Source organism: Rhinolophus sinicus, chromosome 7 (genome assembly GCF_057876585.1).
Source record: "Rhinolophus sinicus isolate RSI-liver-muscle chromosome 7, RSI-T2T, whole genome shotgun sequence".
Taxonomy (NCBI): Eukaryota; Metazoa; Chordata; class Mammalia; order Chiroptera; family Rhinolophidae; genus Rhinolophus; species Rhinolophus sinicus.
In genome coordinates this window covers 53388153-53409957 of record NC_142507.1, presented here as the reverse complement: position 1 = coordinate 53409957, position 21805 = coordinate 53388153, and the positions used below count along the sequence as shown (strand labels likewise).

Here is a 21805-nt window from a genome sequence, read left to right as displayed (position 1 = left end):
GTAGTAAACACGTGAGGCTAAACCTGTTAAACGGACGCTGTCACCACTATTCAATCTGCCATTACTACGTACAAGTCGGCATGGATGCTGGGTAGACCAAGGGGCAAGACTGTGTGCCCAAAACACATTATTTACAAAAACAGACAGTGGGCCTTATTTGGCCCGTGGACCTGAGTTTCCCAGCCCCTGACTTGGAGGACACCCTGCCTTCCTGTGTTGCACTCTACCTCACATCTCCCTGCTCTCTCCCTCTCCCACCTGGTCTTTATTTTCTGGTCTGTTTTGCTTATTTATCTCTTCCTATTGCTGATTCCTTTTTCTGTATCCCACCCCGGCCCATAACGTTACACAATCTTTTCATTCCCTCCAGCGGGAACCCATCGGTGGCCCCTTGGAGGGCGTCCTGTCCCACAGAGCAGAGCCTCCCACTCACCTGGCTCTCCAGGCTGTTCCAGGCTGTTCCAGGCTGTTCCAGGCCTCAGTGATTCAAGTGTGCGAAGAAGCCCAGAGTGCAGGGTCCTTTTATCCTGGGCTCAGCCTGTGCAGGAGGAAACCAAAGGGGTTTCCCCACCATTTCTGGTGTCCCGATGTCTCATCCAGTTCTCAACACTTGTCATACTCCCTCTTTGCATGCAAAATTCTAGTCTGGTAGCTTTGGGGTGAATAATATTTCTAAGATTTAGTATGTGCGTAATGGGTGGGGCAGGGGCCTAGAGGAATTAGGAGCATTTTACTCATGTACCTGGTCCTTTTGTGGAGTTTGGGTGGAGGTGAGGAGACCAGAGGAAAGAAATCCCTGGGATGGAATGCCCAGATGTAGTTTTTTGTAGGGACGTCAGGCTGAGTCTTAACACACGTCCTATTCCATCCTCGTGTCTCCTCACCACACCTTCTACAGAGTAAAGGAAGTCAGTATCTATACCACACACACCACCGCTAGCATTGAAGTTAGCAGTCAAATATCAAGTTAATATCATTTACCCTGACCCGACGAGGGGCCAGGTCTGTGAGTGGGGAAGGATGCAGTAATGACTAAGACCCAGACCAGACCCTAGAACAACTCACAGTCCAATGGGAGACAGATGTGAGTGTGCAGAGTGAAGGGACAGTGCAGTCTGGCAGACATTTGATCAGCGCACCCTACGTTTGCCAACTGGGAGCTTACGTGGAAAAGAATTATCCTGCACAGGGGATTCTTTCCTCTTCTAGGAAAGCTCTGGAACTTGACCCAACCCTCCTCCATCTTGTCACATCGTCCTGCCCCCAACTAGCAGCCATGAAGTAATATTGCACTCTCCCCTTCTTCAGGCCTCAGAGACAAAAAAGGATCTTATACCCTGTATTTCTTAGCAATATAACGTGAACTTCCCAGGTTGTCGTAATCTCCAGTTTGACCCTCCTTATTGGTTCTAGGAGGCTCTTTCATGCTTGGAGCTTGTTTCCGGATCTCAGTGTCATGGGCACCACTTCTAACCCTCTGGGAGCTCAGAATTTCTTATGGTACAAAGAAAGGCTCAATAGGGTGGGCAGAACAAAGGGTGGCCAAACGGAGTCTAAATCCCCAAGTAATTTAGCATGTTCTACACCATAAGTTTTAGCAAAGAGATAAAAATTTTAACAATATTAAGTCTTCCAATCTGTGAACATGAATGTTTTCCCATTTATCTGTACCCAAATTAACCTATAGATTCAATGCATATGAATCTCAGAACTGTCATTTTCTGTAGAATTTCTTTTCTTTTTTTTTAATTTTGTAATTAAAAATATTTTTTTTTATTATTTTTTAAAAATTTATTGGGGTGACAATTGTTAGTAAAATTACATAGATTTCAGGTGTACAATTCTGTATTCTGTAGAATTTCATAAGCTTATTTAAAAGTTTAATTTTAAAATTGTGTTCTATTGAATGTATATATAAATTTCAACACATTTTTTGTTGGTGGTATTTGACAAGGTTATTCTATAATTGAATATGGGAAGATAAATGACTAAAAATAGTCAAGAAGTTCTTAAAAGGTAACAAAGTTAGAGAACTTTAACTCATTTTACCTACTTACACTGGCTAGAACTCGAGAGGGGCTCTGGTGCAGGCCCAGGTCACCCTCTCCCTATGACAGGTTGGGGACTACCTGGTAGGAGCTACAAAGCAATCTGTGGTTGTTTGCTGCTTGTGCTTGACCTGGAGGTGCGTGGGAGAGGCCACAGTGCGAACTGAGGACGTCTGCCACCAGTACCGGGCCTGGGGTAGCTCTGCAAAAATCCAGGACACCCTGAGGCCTGCTGCCACCTGCCAGCTCCCTTAAGTTTGAGCCACTGATGAAGCGTTATGTGGTTCACAAGTTGGGTGAGGCAGGGGCTCATCGAATCACTAGAGTGGAAAGAGCTGTGGTCACCAGGTTAATGTAGATTTTGGTTTGGTACCAGGGCTGTGCCTAGAGCCACTCAGCAAAAGTTTCAGAGCACACCTGAAGCCAGTTGCCTCCTTCCTGGGGCCTGGCCCGCAGACTCCAATAGTTTTCCAAGAAAGAGTGCAATGTGGGTGGGCTGGCTGCTCTCTGAGAAGATGCCTCTGGAGTTGGGGGAGTTGGATGGGGCAGGTTTCAGCAGAGCTCACCACACCAATCAGATTCAGATGTGGCCTGTGGGGGCGGGTGCAACACAGGAAAGATGGCGCCCACCTGCTGGCTGCATGGGAGAAGGGCCTCACAGAGGATAAATGGCAACTGCTCTCACCTCAAAGCCATACACCTCAGTCTGCCCCCACCCCCGTATGTCTCCAACATTCCCCGAGTCACCGTCCCTCTGCTGGCGCCCAAGGTGAGTACCTGCGAGTGAGTGAGTCTGTGCGGGGCTGTTTAAGAGGACGGCTGGGCTTCCCGCCGCCTTCTGTCCCACCTGGATGGTCGGAATCCCCATGTTTTTTCACAGCCAGATGTTGTGGGTCGGCTCTTCTTCCTGACACCAGTACCCTGGGCTGGGGAGCTTGGTGTGAGGCTGGGTTCCCTCGTTCTTCTAGGGGGAACCTCTGTGGTAGAGATATCCCTCCCAATTTTCAACTGCCATACTGAGGTTTGGGGCCAGCCCGTTTTGCGTCTCCACCCCCCCCCCATCAGTCTTGATGTGGCTGCTGCTTTATATTTTTAGTTATAACACTTCTGTTCAGCTAGACTTCAGATGGTTCTTCAGGTGGATTGTTCTATAATTTAGTTGTAATTTTGAGGTGTTCCTGGGCTGAGGCCGGTGTGGGGTTTACCTAATACCCCATCTTGGATTTCCTGCCTCCAAAGTTTCTGATGAGAAATTGGCTGAAAATATCATTGAGGATCTTTTGTATGCGAGAGTCTACTTGTATTTTGCTTTTGACAGTTTGATTATAATGTGGCTCAGTGTGGGTTTCTTTGGACTTATCCTACTTGGATTTGTTGAGCTTCTTGGATGGGTAGTTTTGGCTCTTCCAGAAGTCGTGTGAATGGACTCATATCGTATGTGGCCCTTCAGGCTGACTTCTGTTACTTAGCAATCTGCATTTAACATTCAACAGTGTCTTTCATGTCTCGAAAGCTCATTTCTTTTTACGACTGAATACTATTCCATTGTACAGGTGATATACTACAATTTATTTACCCAATCAGCTATGGAAGGGCATCTTGATTGTTTCCAGGCATGAAAATTATGACTGAAGCTGCTAAAAACATTTGTATGTTGGCTTTTTTTGGTGTGTGGACATATTTTGAAACCAGTTGGGTCAATTTCTAGGAATGCTATTACCAGACTACAAGGAAAAATTGTATTTAGCTCTGTAAGATCCGAGTCAGTGTCGATAAATTAGATTTTTGAGAAATTTTTATATTTCATTTAGTTTTCCTCTAACTTACCCTCTCACCATTTTGTCAGCTCTCTCTGCCCAAGCAACAGTTGCCTCCTCCCCCATGCTAAAATCCAAAGAACTTTTTCTTCCCAGAATATTTCACAATTTTTACCCAGGTTTCTTTGTTTTCTTTTACAACTTTTTGTGGAGGGACCCAAAGGCTCATGCAAAAGCTCATACTTCCTGTATCTTGGAAAGATTCTTATGAAGAGAAGTGTCTGATTCATTCCATTTCTTACCTGGTGTTGCTAATCTTACTAACACACACCATACAGGATAAGTTCATAGTTTTGTTAGCTTTGGAAATCACTCCCTTAAATATTCTGATACCACATTTAAGGGAGATAGTTATACCTCGGATATATTGTGGTTTTGGTTCCAGACCATACAATGTAGCAAATATTGCGATAAAGTGAGTCACATGAATTTTTTGGTTTTCCAGTGCATGTAATAGTTATGTTTGCACTATACTGCAGTCTAAAAGTGTGCAATAGCATTATGGCTAAAAAACTGATGTATATACCTTAATTAAAAGTACTTTATTGCAAAAAATGCTGTCACCTGAGCTGTGGTGCCTGTAGACTTGCTTGATTCGGGGTTGCTGCAAGTTTTCAATTTGTAAAAAATGCAACATCTGCGAAGCTCAATAAAGTGAAGTGCAATGAAACGAGGTCTGCATGTATAAAACTAGAATTTGCAAAGACTGTTTGGTTCTGGAAGGTTAGTGCTCATGGCTACTTATCTCCTTATAAGGACGTAGGCTGACATTCTGGCAAACTACCTCTAGGAGGAATGTGATATTTAAAGAGTTTAAAATTGTGCTAAACAGCTAATCATAGTAATAGTAAACTAAATTAGAAATTACACTTTTTTTTTCATACGGAATAATAAATATTTATAAATGCTTTTTTTTTTTCAAACCAACAAAATCAACATAATGGATTTTATTGTATTTGGATTTTTTTTTTGCATTTAATAGTATTCAGAGGAAAGTCTAAGTGAACCCAAAGACGAGAACAACTAAATTGTCTTACTTCTATACTATGTTCTACATTTCTGCTTAGAGTTTCACTCTGATTTTCAGCACATGATAAGTGTCAGTATTAGCGCATTTTATTATTTCTTTACGACTCATTCAAGTCAGGTGTTTTTATTTGCTTTCTCCTAAAATCTTTTGGTGTTAAAACAGAGATGATACAAAAGATGTTAAAAAATGAGGCAAATAACTTTCTTAACCATCAAGCCCAACTTGAACTTGATGTTTTGTCTCAATTTCTTTGCCTGACAATATATTAGTTCATTATTTGAGTACTTTCTATAGACTGTGCTAAATCCTTTACATGCATTTTATTTTTAAACTTATTTCTCATACCAGTTTAGAGGTAAGTACTATTATTATTTATGTTACTATTACATTACGTATTATAATGTATACTTATTATTATTATTATATTGCTATGTTCTATAATCCTCATTACCTCTCTTACTACCATCTACTTTTTGCTGGTTTACCATACAGTCTGACCAACTTTAAAATTTCTAACCACCTGATCCCTGGATAAACCCATTCCTCATCCCCCCCCCCCCTTTTTCTTCTGCCTCCCCTTCCCCCACTCAGGTTTAAGCGGTTGTTTCTCAGTCTAGTTGTGTAGGACACAGCTCCCTGGCCCAAGCTGGTATCATGAGCCTTGTGCTCCCCCTGGCTGAGGCAGTGGGTGGGCTGCCAGCTCCAGGGAGAGCTGTTGTTCACAATCTTAGCTGTAGAGGGCGCAGCTCACTGGCCCATGTGGGAATGGAACCAGCGACCTCGGTGTTAGGAGCACGGCGCTCCACCCAGCTGAGCCACTTGGCTGGCCCTTCATTTTTTTTTTTTAAACCTGCGCATGATACCCTATTTTATGGGTATCATTCTCACTTAAGCAGGAAATTCTCAAATTTTAAATGGCAGAAATCAGAGATTTCTTTAAGGATCTGTGTTTATATGTGATGCAAGGCTAGGGTGAGTAGTGAGTGAGTGACCAGTTGAGTCCCGTCCCTTCCCTTGGGCCTCTGACACAGTCTATATGAACCATGAGCTGATGACACTGTTTGTAGACACCTGGCCTTAAGGTGCTGAAGTGATGGATGCTCATGGTCGATGGTGAGCCTTGGCCCAAAGCCCTGCGTTACCGGCAGGCGCAATCACAGTTCTGGGAACCTGCTCTGTTTTCTGAGGGGATGTAATGCTTGGTTAATTCCATAATCCTGATCTTCCAGTGCGTACCCGGCGACTGTTTCTGGAGTTTCTAGTTCCTCCTCATTCTCTTCTCCCTCCTTTTGCAGTGATGAAACCACATTTCTGGAAGTCTTTCTGGTTTTGGTTGAACCTAGTTTTGGTCGAACTGTTCTCTTGGGGGCCTGCGGTTTCTATATGTGTATATCCATGCTAGAAGGAGGGTGGATTATCATTGGGATTTTTCTTCGAAAGGGATTGTAACAGGGATGTGACCAAATGTGAAGAGAATAACAATAAAATACCATCTATCCACTTCCGGCCCCAACTTTGGTGCTTCACCAGACATGGTGGCGCAGGACCTCAGGTCTGCACAGGAGGAAGAGTATTCTCTCCCTAATTGAGCCACAGACAGACTTGTCTTTTGTCGTGTGTTCAAAGTGACATTATAAGATTCTTTACTCAGGAACAGATATTCTTTGGAGAATCTTTTGAAAAGAAAAACAAGAGAGTAGATAATTATCTATAATGATACCAGCCAAGGGTAGTCATGCTTAATAAATTGTTATCTGGATTCCCTGTCTTTTCTTCAATATATATCAATCAAACTTTCATCATGCTTTACATACTCACATGCTTTTTAAAATTCTAAGTTGATAATTTTGATAAGAGTAAATCAACTTCCAAAACATCACAAAATGATCTTAAGAATTCCACCATATGGGATTGAGGGGCAGGGTGAAAAAGGTGAAGGGATTAAGAAGTACAAATGGTAGTTATAAAACAGTCACAGGGATGTAAAGTACAGCACAGGGAATATAGTCAATAATATTGTAATAACTATGTATGGTGTCAGGTGGGTATTAGACTAATAGGGGGATCACGTCTTAAATTATATAAATGTCTAACTACTATCCTGTACACCTGACACTAATATTGAACATCAACTGTAAGTGAAAAAATTTTTTTTAAAAAGGGAGGAAGAAGGTAAAGGGGAGTAAGAGGTTCAAATTTCCAATTATAAAACAAGTAAGTCAGGGGCTGTAATGTGTAACATAGGGAATATAGTTAATAATATTGTAATAATGTTGTACAGTGTCAGACGGTTGCTGGACTCATGGTGGTCACTTCTTTAGGTGTATAAATGTTGAATAACTATGGTGTACACCTGAAACTGATATAGTATTGTGTTAGCTATATTTTAATAAAAAATTTTTTTAAGAAAAAAAAGAATTCCACCATATGGATGTACTATAATACATCCATTTCAGCAAGAATCTGGAAGGATGATGAAGAGTGAGTCTTACATTCAGAAATAAAAGCAGAAGACAAAAATTCAAGGTGACTTGCAGTTTCCATTTCTCTAAGAATATCAGGAACATATAATCATAATTCCTGTTTCCTTATGCTTATTTCTTCCCTATTTTATTGTAGAATCTTGATTTGCAAGGATTATTTTGTTCGATGTGTAGAACATATAGTAACAAAGTGAAATATAAAATGTTGCATCAAGAGTTGGACAAAATAAAAAAATTTTGTTCTTTCGTGTCATTTTTGTATAGAAATGGTTAGGAAATGGAGATAGTAGGGTGGGGTTGAATTTTAAAGATCATAAAGGCAAACTTTTTAGAGATATGGATAGATGATAGATAAGTAGGTAGATAAGGTGTCGTGGTGTGTGTGTGTGTGTGTGTGTGTGTGTGTGTGTGTGTGTGTGTGTGACAGAGAGAAGTATCTGTGTTCCGTGTCTCAGGTCTCAACTGTTCAAAGTTGGAGGCACTTTGATTGTTAGATGCCGGTCTTCATCTTTGTCGGATCTTCATGTGGCTGAACTTGAAGAACTGAGCATTCAAGTTCACCACTGCACCTATAAAGCGACTCTTGCCTGACGTTTTGGGGACACAAGGGCTACCAAGAATTGAGGGTCCTCACCATCATGATCCGCACACCTTTCGGGAAGGGTGTCCTCAGAGCGTCTTAAGGTGTGACCCACACTGGATTATCTGGCACTGCATTCTCATTTAGGCAGGAAATTCTCCCATTTTAAACGGCAGAAATCAGAGATTTCTCTAAGGATCTATGTTTATATGTGATGCAAGGCTAGGGTGAGTAGTGAGTGAGTGACCAGTTGAGTCCCGTCCCTTCCCTTGGGCCTCTGACACAGTCTATATGAACCATGAGCTGATGACACTGTTTGTAGACACCTGGCCTTAAGGCGCTGAAGTGATGGATGCTCATGGTCGATGGTGAGCCTTGGCCCAAAGCCCTGCATTACCGACAGGCGCAATCACAGTTCTGGGAACCTGCTCTGTTTTCTGAGGGGATGTAATGCTTGGTTAATTCCATAATCCTGATCTTCCAGTGCGTACCCGGCGACTGTTTCCGGAGTTTCTAGTTCCTCCTCATTCTCTTCTCCCTCCTTTTGCAGTGATGAAACCACATTTCTGGAAGTCTTTCTGATTATTGGGCAAGACAGCGAAGCTCTTAGCATTTTTAATATGCAACAGTTAGTTCACCCTACTGACTGCCCCTAGATTGTAAAGAGATATGAAAGGACTGATCCCAAAATGCTTTGGCGTCATGTTTTGAGTGACTGGTATATGCCAACCTGGACAGATAAGAGGTACACATGGGGGAGTGAGGGGTCTGTAGCAGGTTGAGGTGTCCCGAGGGCTCAAGGAGAAGATAGAGAATAAACAGGGAAACATTAAAAAATTACTGTCTGTTAGGAACAGAGACAGCGGCGATGTAATGGCCGTGTGCGATGTCAGAGGGGTAGTAGGTGGGGGAGGGGGTTATCACTGTGTGAGGGGTATAAATGATAAATGTCTGTGACATTGTTTTGTACACCTGAAACTAATAAAAAAATAAAAAATAAAAATAAATAAATTACTGTCTGTTAAAGACCTAAAACCTGTTTGTAAGGAGAGTGGGAGAAAGAAAAAAAATACATATGATTAGCCTAATTCCCCCCCGGATTTCAGACTTTCAGTGTTCTGACCTTTATTCTCTTCCTCAGACCTACTCTCGATGATGTGTGCTGGTGTGTGTCTTAAGTGGTACCTTTATTTAGTTTTGGTATTAAGCAATTAAAAAACTGGTATTTATTTATGAAATGAAAAGGATTTAATTCCCGGTAAAGGAATGGCAGGCACCTACCAGCCATCTCGGGGCATGTGGGGACAGATGAGATGGAGACATACTGATCCCATTAACAAATGTGTCCCCACATTCTACAGTAATGTAAGGCCAGTGTTGTAAGTTCATTCCTAAACGAGATGTGCTCCCTTCACTAGCCATGGCCCACAAAGAAATGATTCAATGACTCGGGATAGAAAAGAAAAGAGGATAGTTGAGATCCAGGACTGAACAGAGAAACTGGAAGAACTTTTGAGATCTGTCTCTGAAAGGGCAGAAATCATACCTCTCTCCAGAATTGGAGAACATATTCGGACATTGTTTCCCAAACTTTAGTTGCTCTCATAATGCCCACTATATTTGTCATAATTACACATTATACCTATCATATAATATTCTTAATATTTTTATATTTACAATCACTTTATGCCAAGTTTTTGATTTTCTAATTTCATTGGCCATAGGCAATCATGTCCATAAAATGGCAGATGAAATATTCAAATTTTATCTTTTTATAATGCAGAATTTACATGAACATACAGCTGACAGTTGAGTTATTCCATTCCCCACCGAGGTCACCTCCTGTATCAGAAGCAGTATTCTTGCTTTCAGAGATACTGTTAGAAACTGGTGAATGTTCTAGAACTTGGCCCTTATAGGCAGGTGAAACATTTTCAAAAGACTTTCCATATACTACTTTAAGGTCCCCTCATGGGCCACCTCTCATTTGTGGCACAGGAGGCATCACGACTGAGAGTGTGAGCCCCTAAAAAGACATTAGCTGGTACCTCGAGTTTGGCCCTGAGAGCACCTGCAGGCTTGGAGGCGGAAGTGAGGGCCAGGATCCAGGAGAGCTCCAGGTGGAACCGATGGAAGGGTAACAGCAGAGGGCACGTTTCTCAGGAGAGTCGACTGCCACCTCTGGGTGGGCACCAGGACACGTACCCCAGTGGCTGGTGTGTCTGTCTGTATCCCCATTAACCTGTAAAGAAGGCAGAACTCCATTTGTTCTGTTATAGGAAATCAGAGGGACCACACAGCTGTCAGGAGATTTTGAATGAATGCTTGTGATTTTTGTTCCCTTGTCTCCATTTCTTTACAGTGGTGATTCAGAATACGTTTTTTAAAATAAAAGGGCTCCAGTGAACATCCTTGAGGGAAGCAAGGAGGAAAAGTGCTGAAGACACTGGATTCCACTCTGGAATCTGTCCTGAGACAGAAGCACCTCTAACAATGGGAAGGAGAAGAAACTTCCCTGAGTCAGGGAACAGAGGTCAAGTCTGTGGTTCTAAGGGAAGCAAGAAAGAGAGGATTTTAGGCTTGAACAGGCTCAAGAGATGGCACATGCCCTCAGCACCCACTCCCAGAGGCAGGTATTATTCTTCCCGGTTACTGCAGAAAGACTCAAACCCAGGAAGGGGAAATGACCTGCTTGTGGTCACATGGCTTGTCAAAGAGAACTTGGACTAGACCGCCTCTGAATTTTCTTAGGTCTCTCTTTCTTTATTAGCCAGGGTTCTCCAGAGAAAAGACCGAGAATATATAGGATATAGGAGAAGAGGCAGGAGAGACGGCGGGGGAGGGAAGGAGGGAGGGAGGGAGGGAGAGAGAGAGAGAGAGAGAGAGAGAGAGAGAGAGAGAGAGAGATTATAACAATTGGCTCATAAAGCATCCTCATAGAAACACCAAGAACAATGTTTGACCAAATATCTGGGTACCCCATGGCCTGTCAAGTTGACACATAAATTAACATACACACCTTCTTCAAGCACACTGAAAAACTGTATGAGGAAAGTAGAGATGGAAATAGGTTTATTTGATATATACTCCACTGTGATTATTATGAAAAAATTCTAAAATTGAGTAAAAGTTATAATGAAATTATTAATGATTAAGAAATTATAAATGAATGGAAAATTAACTTCAATGACTGAATTATTAATAATGTGATTTGAACTTTGTCTTGAATTTTCCAATAACACTATCAAACAAAATGTGTTAAATAATTAATGAATATAAAATCCATATAAAATGGGTTATGTGAGTGATATTACTTATGAGATTTGGTCTTCCAATGATTTCAGAGGGCTAGGAAGCCAGAAATTTTCACAACTCTCTGAGTTCTCTTCAAAAGTTGAACAAGTGGAAAGAGGTCAGTTGGGAGACATTATGTAGGTCATGTGTCACATTGGGGAGTTATGAGCAAAAAGCTTGCTCTCTGTTGTAGGTCTAGGGACTGAGCTGCTAGGACATCTGAATTACAATAGCTGATGTGTGGTCCTAGTGGATTCCATGGGGCCGAGGTGGTACAGATTTATAAAGGTCACAGGAATCAGCTTTATGTCCTCTATTTGAAGGACCAATGCAGCGAAAATAGGACTCTGGAGGTCACCTTTTTACTGCGTGTTCCTAAGTATCATTACGGGAAGGCTAGTGAGATGATCTCCTTTTTAGAAGAGTAAGAGGGGACTTAGTCTTCTCAGATCCTAAGGAAAGGCATCATAAGGAGGACTTGGGTAAGGAGAAAGATGTCACCGGGAGCCAGGCTCTTTTCCGCCCAGCATGTACAACAAAATGGCAACCAGTTGAAAGGGAACAGGGCAGGCAGTTTTACGACTCGGGGAAGGTGGAAGATAGGAAAGGGTCATCTTCTGCAATGAAGAAAGAGAGCCTTCGACCACCAGTTTGAGAATCCCCCAAGTTCTCTCAGGACCATATGTCACTGACTGAGAGCTAAAGCAGGGCCTCCATGAGTCATGAGCACATAACCCCGTACCGAGTCCCCGGAGCAGGATTCCGTCTATTTTCAGAATTCCTGTCAAGCCAGTTATGGATGGAATTGCATTTGGGTTGGAAATTTACTGGGCCAGGTCAGTTTTAGGAACTCCACTTCCTGGGTGGAGCAGCGAGCCCTATAAAGAGGCCCTCTGCTCTACGATTACCATTCTCCTGGGTACTCAGTCCCGATCTACGTTGGAGAAGCTGGTGAGTCTGATTTGTTGAGTTCAGTTGTTTCTTGGTGCTCTCAAATGTTGAATGTGATTGGAGACAGCAAGTTTGGTGGGTCCAATGTCACGATCGGGGGTTTGAGGCTACTTCATTGATAGAACCTTAGAAGTGGGGCACAATGAGATACTGTTTTCACTTTTTTTTTTTGTAGTTATTTTGACATCCTATGAGGAAAAAGAAATTAGTAGGAACGCTTTGATAGGAAGGAAAGATGTAGGTATTATTTTGTTTTCTATATTTTTGGTGTCTTTCCCCTTCTGCTGTGACTTCAACAGCTATGACTCGGAAGGTGTGAGGCCCTTGTATTTTTGCTCTGTACCGAAGTCAGCCTGTCGGGACCTCACAAGAGATAATGACAATAGGAATTGCTCGTGAGGTTGCCCAAAACACATGACTTGGTTCTTCCAAACAGATATTTTCTTTGGAAAAATGGGAAGAGAAAAGAGAGGGTTTTTGCAGTGCTGATGACGCAATGGCGAAAGAGTTTGGGAGAAGCCAGAAAGTCTGAAGAAGGGCCTTCAGAGATGAAAGCACATTCCTGGAGATTGGGGGATAATGTTTCATGGTATTACCTAAGCTTTGGGTTCTCTCTCTCTAGGAGTCCCTTCCTGTGAACACTGTCATATAATTTCTTTCAGATTCTAAGACTTGAGAAAGATGTCTTATCAACAGCAGCAGTGCAAGCAGCCCTGCCAGCCTCCTCCCGTGTGCCTCCCTATGTGCCCTGAGCCTTGCCCACCACCCATGTGCGTTGAGCTATGCCCACCACCCGTGTGCGCTGAGCCATGTCCACCCCCAACGTGCCTTGAGCCTTGCCCACCACCCATGTGCGTTGAGCTATGCCCACCACCCGTGTGCGCTGAGCCATGTCCACCCCCAACGTGCCTTGAGCCTTGCCCACCACCCATGTGCGTTGAGCCATGCCAACCTCAGCTGTGCCAGGTGAAATGCCCTGTGCAGCCACCTCCTTCGTGCCAGCAGGAGTGTCTGCCCAACAGCAACTAACAGCTTATCGTCAGGATCAGGGAAGAATAATTGGCTCACCTTGTTCCCCAGCACCTCCTTCATCTTCTCTTCAAAGCCCGTCCTCGATACAGAAGAAGCTTCTCCACCCTTCAGCCTCTCATATGCCCGTGATGATTGCTGACAGCAAAGGTTTCCTTCCTGAGGCTGTTACACTGCTACTGTCCAGGAGGAAGCTGACAGGGCAGTCCTCAGCTGTGTCAGCATCCCAGAGTGTCGGAAGGAGGGGTAGCAGCTCTCTTCCGGGTGGCAGCAGAGGGTTCTATCGATGGCTTCTGTGTCTGTCATCTGGGCAGGGGTTTTGACCACCTGGGCAAATGTAGCTTTTCTTCCATTTCCTGAATAAAGTACACTTTTGCTTGTGATGGGATAAATATTTTCTTTTGTTTGAAACCTGCTTCTTAGAGATATCATATCATTTTGGTTTGTTTGTATCCTTTGATCATAAGGCTCAGGATCTCATAATCAGTGTTACCTGAAGTTTGGGTCATACCAAAGATTACTTCTCTATCATTTCATATATATGTCATTTAAAAAAATTATGTTATTTTAAAAAATTCGAGGAACAAATTATGGAGCTCCTGAGGATTTCATTTTCTCTACTGCAAAGTGAGAAAAATGATATTTACCTTATAAACTTGCCTCAGGCATAAAATTGAATGAATCTGGTAATTTAGTTGACACAATGCCTGACCCTTAATTAGCACTTGGTCATCATTGTCTCCATCATCATCTTTATCATCACCACCATCACCACCACTATCACTACCACCACCATCACCACCACCATCACCATCACTACCACCACCACTACCATCACCATCATCACCATCATCACCACCATCACCATCACCACCACCATCACCATCATCACCACCACTATCACTACCACCACCATCACCATCATCACCACCATCACCACCATCATCACCGCCACCACCGCCACCACCACCATCACCGCCACATCACCACTATCACTACCACCATCACCACCACCACCACCACCATCATCACCACCATCACCGCCACATCACCAATATCACCACCACCACATCACCACCACTAATCACTACTACCACCATGTTTCTCCAGCGGGAAAGTGGCTCAGACATAACTAGTATAGGAAACAAGAAGATTCTGAAACTTTATTTTTTATTACACTTTCATATTCTGTGCTTTTCTTTCCTAATTCACTCTATTTTTATGTGATATTGCATATCAATAGCTTTTGGGGACTGGTGGATTATTCTGCATTAACTTGTAGTCATTCCTAAAACATGGGGAGTACAGAGGAAAGGGAAGTAATAAGGGTCCCTACACGGCAAAGTGCTGCCCCGTCTCCATGTGTATCATCTGCTCTTACTCCTACAACCCACCGAGGACCATGGACCTAGCAATTTTCTTCACTTCTGAAGTTACTTTCTTGAGTGTTCTGACCTCAGCTTTGAAAATATTTGGGGTTTATATGTTTATGTAGATTTACAAAGTAACTCTTGCTTTGCAGCTTGTTTTCTCAGGGCTCAGCCGCTTAGTCAAGTAAGCTGCAAAAAGAGGGATATGTCCTTTAAGTACCTTCTTTCTTGTGGTCCTAGGTATCCACCATAGCACACGCATGCACACACACACTGATAAATATAGCATCGTTTTTATTTTATGTATTTATTATTTTGCTTTATTTTTATTAGTTTCAGGTGTGCAAAACAACGTAAGGATTAGACATTTACACCCCTCACAAAGTGATAACCCCCCAAGTCTACTACCCCTCTGACATTGCACTTAGCTATTACAATACCATTGACTATTGACTACATTCCCTGTGCTGTACATTCAATATTATTTTATATTAGTTTCAGGTGTACAGTGCAGTGATTAGGCATTGATATAATCTATGAAGTGACCCCCCCCATAAGTCCAGTACCCATCTGACACCCTGCATAATCTTTACATCATTGATTATATTCCCCATGCTGTATTTCACATCCCTGTGACTATTTTGTGACAATAAATTTGTACTTTCTAATCCCTTCACCTTCTCCCTCATTCCCCAGCTCCCTTCCCATCTAGGAACCATCAGTTTTTTCTCTGTATCTATGAGTCTATTTCTGTTTTGTTTGCTCATTTATTCTGTTCTTTAGATTCCACATAAAAGTGAGATCATATGGTATTTGTCTTTCTCAGTCTGACTTATTTCGCTTAGCATAATATCTTCTAAGTCCATCCATGGTGTTGCAAATGGTAAGCTTTCGTTCTTTTTAATGCAGAGTAATACTCCATTGTATATCGGTTGTTTCCATATCTTGGCTATTGTGAATAGTGCTGCAGTAAACATAGGTGTGCATATATATTTTTTTGAATTAGTGTTTTGGATTTCTTTGGATAAATACCCAGGAATGGAAGTCCTGGGTCATAAAGTAGTTGCATTTTTAATTTTCTGAGGAACCTCCATCCTATTTTCCATAGCAGCTGCACCAATTTGCAATCCCACCCACAGTGCACAAGGGTTCCCTTTTCTCCACATCCTTGCTGACACTTGTTGTTTGTTGATTTATTGATGATGGTCATTCTGACAGGTATGAGGTGATATCTCATTGTGGTTTTTATTTGCATTTCTCTGATGATTAGTGAAGTTGAGCATCTTTGCATGTCTATTGACCATCTGTATGTCCTCTTTGGAAAAATATCTTTTCATTTCCCCTGCCCATTTTTAATTAAATTGTTTGTTTTTTTTGGTGTTGAGTTGTATGAGCATTTTATAAATTTTGGATATTAACCCCTTATCAGATATATTATTGGCAAATATCTTCTCCCTTTCAGTAGGATGTCTTTTTGTTTTGTCAATGGTTTCCTTTGCTGTGAAAACACTTTTTAGTTTGATGTAGTCCCATGTGTTTATATTTTCTTTTGTTTCCCTTGCCCGAGGGGATATATCAGTAAAAATATTACTAAGGATAATGTCTAAGAGTTTGCTTCCTATATTTTCTTCTACAAGTTTTATGGTTTTGGGACTTACATTTAAGTCTTTAATCCATTTTGAGTTTATTCTCATATACGGCATAAGAAGGTGGTCCAGTTTCATTGTTTTGCGCGTGTCTGTCCAGTTTTCCCAGCACTGTTTCTGAAATGGACTGTCTTTACCCCAATGTAGATTCTTGCTTCCTTTGTCATAGATTAAATGGCCATATAAGCATGGATTTATTTCTGGACTTTTTAATCTGTTCCATTGATCGATGTGTCTATTTTTATGCCAGTCTATGCTGTTTTGATTGCTATAGACTTGTAGTATAATTTGACATCAGGTAGCGTGATACCTCTAGCTTTTTGTTTCTCAGGATTGCCACATCTATTCCTAATAAATTTTAGGATTATTTGCTCTAGTTCTGTGAAAAATGTCATTGGTATTTTGATAGGGATTGCATTGAATCTATAGATTCCTTTGGGTAGTTTGGACATTTAACAATGTTAATTCTTCCTATCCATGAGCACAGTACATCCTGCCATTTATTTGTATCTTCTTTAATTTCTCTCTTCCATGTCTTATAATTTTCTGAGAACAGGTCTTTTACTTCCTTGGTTAAATTTATTCCGAAGTATTTTATTTTATTTTATTTTATTGGATATAATTGTAAATGGGACTTTTAAAAATTTCTCTTTCTGGTAGTTCATTATTGGTGTATAAAAATGCAACTGATTTCTGAATATTAATTTTGCATCCTGATATAGCATTGTTTTTAATAGCAACAAATTCTTCATATCAAATCATATTATATCTAAACATAATGTAAGTTCAGGATCTTCCTCTTCCTACATCCTCCACTCATAAAGCTAGACGTAAAGGACTCTGGGTGGGGTGGCGTGGTTGTTTAGGGGTTTTGTTATAGCCGCTAGCCTATGCTGACTAATACACATCATGGTTAGGACACGTTTGGTTCTCTTTGTTGGTTTGATTAGTTGATTTTGGCGCTAGGGGGCGCTGTTTACTTGGATACCGATGAAAGCATTTAGGATGATAAAACTTTTAGGGTAAACATTTTTCAAATAGACTTCATAATTTTAAAGACTGCAGTCAGGTAAAAATTATGATCCAAAGTATCACAATTGCTTGAGTTATACCAAATGCTCATGGTGTTTTCATTATTTCATTTTACAATCTAAGTTAAATATGTCCCTTTTAGTACCACGTAGCATAAAGAAGCAGCATACTTTTGGGTTAGTCTGGGAGAGTCCTGGTCCAGCACGTGTGGGTGTGTATGTTTGTTCGTAGGAGGGGTGGGGTGGAAAGTGAGGTTCATCCCTGTAGGTGACTGTAAGTCCCCCAAGACAAGCACTGGGAGTCCCCTTGTCCTCTTTCTGGCAGACTGGGCACTCAGTGAACGCAAGAGGATTTCCTGAGACAGCAAAGTGGAGGCTGTGAGTCTTCAGGTATGTCTGAGAAGCTGAGTCACGGCAACCAGAAAGCAATGAGTGAGGAGGAGCAGATTCACGTATGTGGAACAACAGCCCTTGAAATGAACTGGAAGAGGCTAAGTCAGCGGTCCGGGAGGCAGGGTTAGGGTCAGGACACTGAGGGGTCGAGTCCGTCCGAGTCAGCAGGGACAGGCACTAACTAGACTCCAGCGTGACTCACTGAGTTGCAAGAGGGCAGCCGTGGGCCAGCCCTGGATGCCCAAGCAGCAGCCACTTGGTAGCATTGTACAGCTTCCCGTGGCCAGCCCAGGAAACTCAGTGGGGACAAAGCAGGACCTGCCATCTCTGAAATGAAGCCCTTCCTCCCCAACCTGTCTGCCAACAGGTCCTACCTCCCCAGGGAAAGGAGTGGAGACATTGAGTTGGACCACAACACACAGGGGTGGAACTGAAAGTGAATTTATTGGGAATAGCACACAGCTGATTCACTTGTTTTCACCTTAAGTCTCACATCAGATGAATCCCGAGGAGCTGAAATCTGAGGTTCGAAGGTACCAAGACCCTCAGCTTAATTCTGAGACTCAGAGGCCCGGAATGTTTGGGAAGGAAAGCTTCATAGCTCATGTTTTCAGGGTGCAAATGAGGAAGGATTGTGAGTCAGGGTGACAGCATGCTAATTGCAAGGCAAATGGGACTCAGGCAGCGTGGGAGAGGGGGTTCAGCATCCAGTGGTCGGCTCCTCCAGGGTTTCGCTGTGGACACCATTACTTCTGCTTGGTCTGCTGAACTGGCGCTGGGATGACTGTTGAGGGACACGGCTCAGGGACCTTGGAGTGGCTGGGCTCCGGAACCTTGGTGTGACACGGCTCCGGAACCTTGGTGTGACACGGCTCCGGAACCTTGGTGTGACACGGCTCTGGAATCTTGGTGTGACATGGCTCAGGAAACTTGGTCTGACACGGCTCTGGAACCTTGGTGTGACATGGCTCTGGAATCTTGGTGTGACATGGCTCAGGAAACTTGGTCTGACACGGCTCAGGAATCTTGGTGTGACATGGCTCAGGAAACTTGGTCTGACACGGCTCCGGAACCTTGGTGTGACATGGCTCAGGAAACTTGGTCTGACACGGCTCAGGAACCTTGGTGTGACATGGCTCTGGAATCTTGGTGGGACACGGCTCCGGAACCTTGGTGTGACATGGCTCTGGAATCTTGGTGGGACACGGCTCCGGAACCTTGGTGTGACACGGCTCTGGCACCTTGGTGTGACACGGCTCTGGAACCTTGGTGTGACACGGCTCAGGAACCTTGGTCTGACATGGCTCTGGAATCTTGGTGTGACATGGCTCAGGAACCTTGGTGGGACACGGCTCAGGAAACTTGGTCTGGCATGGCTCTGGCACCTTGGTGTGACACGGCTCAGGAACCTTGGTGTGACATGGCTCGGGAAACTTGGTCTGACATGGCTCTGGCACCTTGGTGTGGCACGGCTCCTTGGTTTGGGGGACACATGGTTCCTGGGGAGGAGGCTGGCAGGGCTGTTTCACCTGCTGCTGCTGAAGCTGGGGGGGTAGGACACAGGGCTGCTTCTGCTGATGGGAACTCATGCTTCAGAGGAGGCTGGAACTAGAGATGGAGCAGATGGTTTAAACCAAGATTAACTAGGGAGGAAGCCAGGTTCAATGCCACTTTCAGGTCTCCTAAGAAGCACATGTTCTCCTCTTTCTCTTTACCTCTAAGAACACCTGGATGATTTCTGAGCCTTGGGAGAGGAGGAACGGAAGGGCAATTTGTTCTGCCCCACCTGCTCAGGGCCTCCCCAGTGTTCTCCTTTTTCCTGGCACATCTGAAAACCCAACTAAGCAACACAACACAACACAACCGCAGGCTCCTGGCAGGAATGTGAGAGCACAATAGTAGATCACGTGGAAATGTGATATTATTTGAAAAAAATCCCAGTGACTCCAACCCACCCACACATTTCTGATAATAGGATGGCTTATCACCTATGAGATAACTACTGGCTTCTCTAAACCCCCACAGGATCCCCCCTAGTCTCGCACACACCCTCCTCTGCCTCAGATGTTTTCCTCATTGCTATTTGTTCAAGTATAATAACTACCCAACCAGCACCATCACATATCGCCTCATATGATGCTTTGGGGAGGAATTTCTAGAAGAAACCTTCCAGAAATCAGCCATGTCCCCAAACTGCCACAGTTCTTTTCTTGTCCTTGTCGCCTTAGGCAGGTGACTTTCTACATTGTATTTTTCCTCTTCATGCCCGTGTCTAATTTTCCTGAAACATCATAGTTTCATGGAATAAATTCCCCATTGTCTAAATTATCTTTTAGCAAAATGCCAACACAACAAATTATCACACAGCAATTTGTTGACAGACTGAAATTCTCTGTATTAAGATTATGAATAATGAAAGAAGTACAGTGTCCCTCTACGTACATGCTGCTAACTGCGGGTCTTACACAAGCCACGCCTCTCCCCGCTGGCACAGTGAGAACTGCTGGGGCAGAACTCATAACATCTTAAGTCCTTTCAAGCCCAAATAATGATTCTCCTTAGAGCAAAGATATCTCTAGAGGCTAGAACTCTGATGACTGAACTTCAATAACGAGGGAAACATAGCAAGAACACCAAGGAAATGCCAGTAAAAATCAAATACCTTGAGCAAACGATAAAGTATCCATGGAAAGACACTTACCTGGTGCGCGGAGAAGAGCAGGCTGTGTGGTCAGTCACTCGGATCTGGTGTGGTGTCCCCAGCCAGCTGGCTTTTTATACAGTGTGAGTGAGACCTATTTCGTGGTAATGGGACTTTTTGGGCTTCCGTGTCTTCATTCTTTGCCTGCTGGGGTGATTCACCCCAGGCCCCTCATCAACCTGTTGGGTCAGTTTTAGTGATGAAACCACCCACTTGACATTTTTTAGGCACTTGCTGTCTCACAATGATGTCACCTGGGCTTTCTCCCCACGGAGCGTCCTTTGCATCCAAGTGTAGTGTTTATGGTGAAGGTGGGGTGGGGTGGGGTGGGCTGGCAGGAGAGAAGAAAGAAGTCTTAGGGCTGCTGGAACCAGAAACACCCCTGGTTCCTGGGGGACCCTGAGCTTTAGCATGAACTAGGCCTGTTGAAATGCGTGGTATAGGAAGTGGCTGTGGAAATGAACAAGGTGTTTCTGGTTCTTCTGGGAGGCCAGGGTATGGTGACATGATTTCCCCAGAAGGAAACAAGTACTCATTTGCTTCTCCATCACTCCGGGTACCAGTCCTGGGAGAGGAAAGGCCTCAAGTGATCCTTTTGGCCCCAAAAAGCCTTCACTCCAAGAAAGGTCTCACTCAGAGTCAATGGAAGACAGAGAATGGGAACCACTTTCAGTGATGGGAACGCCTGTCTGTGAAAACCGGGGAGACTGTCCGGTGCAGCAGCCCAGGGCACTAGCCCTGCCACCTGTCCACTTGTTGTGGACCCTGAAGACCCTGCCTCTCTTGGGAAATCCCTTCCTGGGGGCAGCACAGGGACCTGGGACCTGGGGGTCCTTGACCCTTGATAGCAGAGTTCACTCCGCTCCAGATGAAATGAAACTGGGATCACCAATCCAGACCTGCCTTTCACACATAATCTGTCACAAGCTGGGCTCTTTGGAAAATTCAAGTCATTCTTCAAATCCAAGTGTTATGTGGTCCCTCCCTCTTGAACTTCGCTCACCTACAGCTTGTGGCGTAGCTGCTGGCTCCACAGCGGTGTCACCTCCCCTGAATTCGAGCCCAGGGCCAGCCAGCCACCACCAGGACCTCCTCCCACGGCCCCCCCTAACGATTATTATACTCATCACCCCCCCACTCTGCATTGTGTTTGGACAATTACAGAATGGATGGAATTATTTGGGATGAGACACAGAGGTGGCTTTGAGAACAACTAGGACATTTCTGATAAGAGAAGCATTCCCTGTGACAAGGCGAATGGCATGATCTCAGAAGAGGCGGCCTCGTAAGGGCTCACCAATAGATAGCTGTTTCTGCTACCCCCCACCCATCTGTTTCCTTCCCTAGAGTTGACGTTGCTGCTTCCCTTTGGGCTGGCCACGGTCACCACCATGCCTGAGTTCACGGCTTGTTTTATCAGTTCAGCTCTTCT

The 21805-nt window shown here is 43.6% G+C and overlaps 1 protein-coding gene across 1 annotated transcript; it reads right to left on the bottom strand.

Moving 5' to 3' along the window:
• Nucleotides 1-18085: 18085 nt before the first annotated feature.
• On the bottom strand, nucleotides 18086-20626 carry LOC109435389 (uncharacterized). The gene is made up of 2 exons (XM_074318759.2): nucleotides 20374-20626; nucleotides 18086-19280 (listed from the first exon to the last, which is right to left on the bottom strand). The coding sequence occupies exon 2, from the start codon at nucleotides 19259-19261 to the stop codon at nucleotides 18419-18421; it is 843 nt and encodes a 280-aa protein (XP_074174860.2). The 5' UTR covers nucleotides 19262-19280; nucleotides 20374-20626; the 3' UTR covers nucleotides 18086-18418.
• Between the last annotated feature and the right edge of the window lie 1179 nt (nucleotides 20627-21805).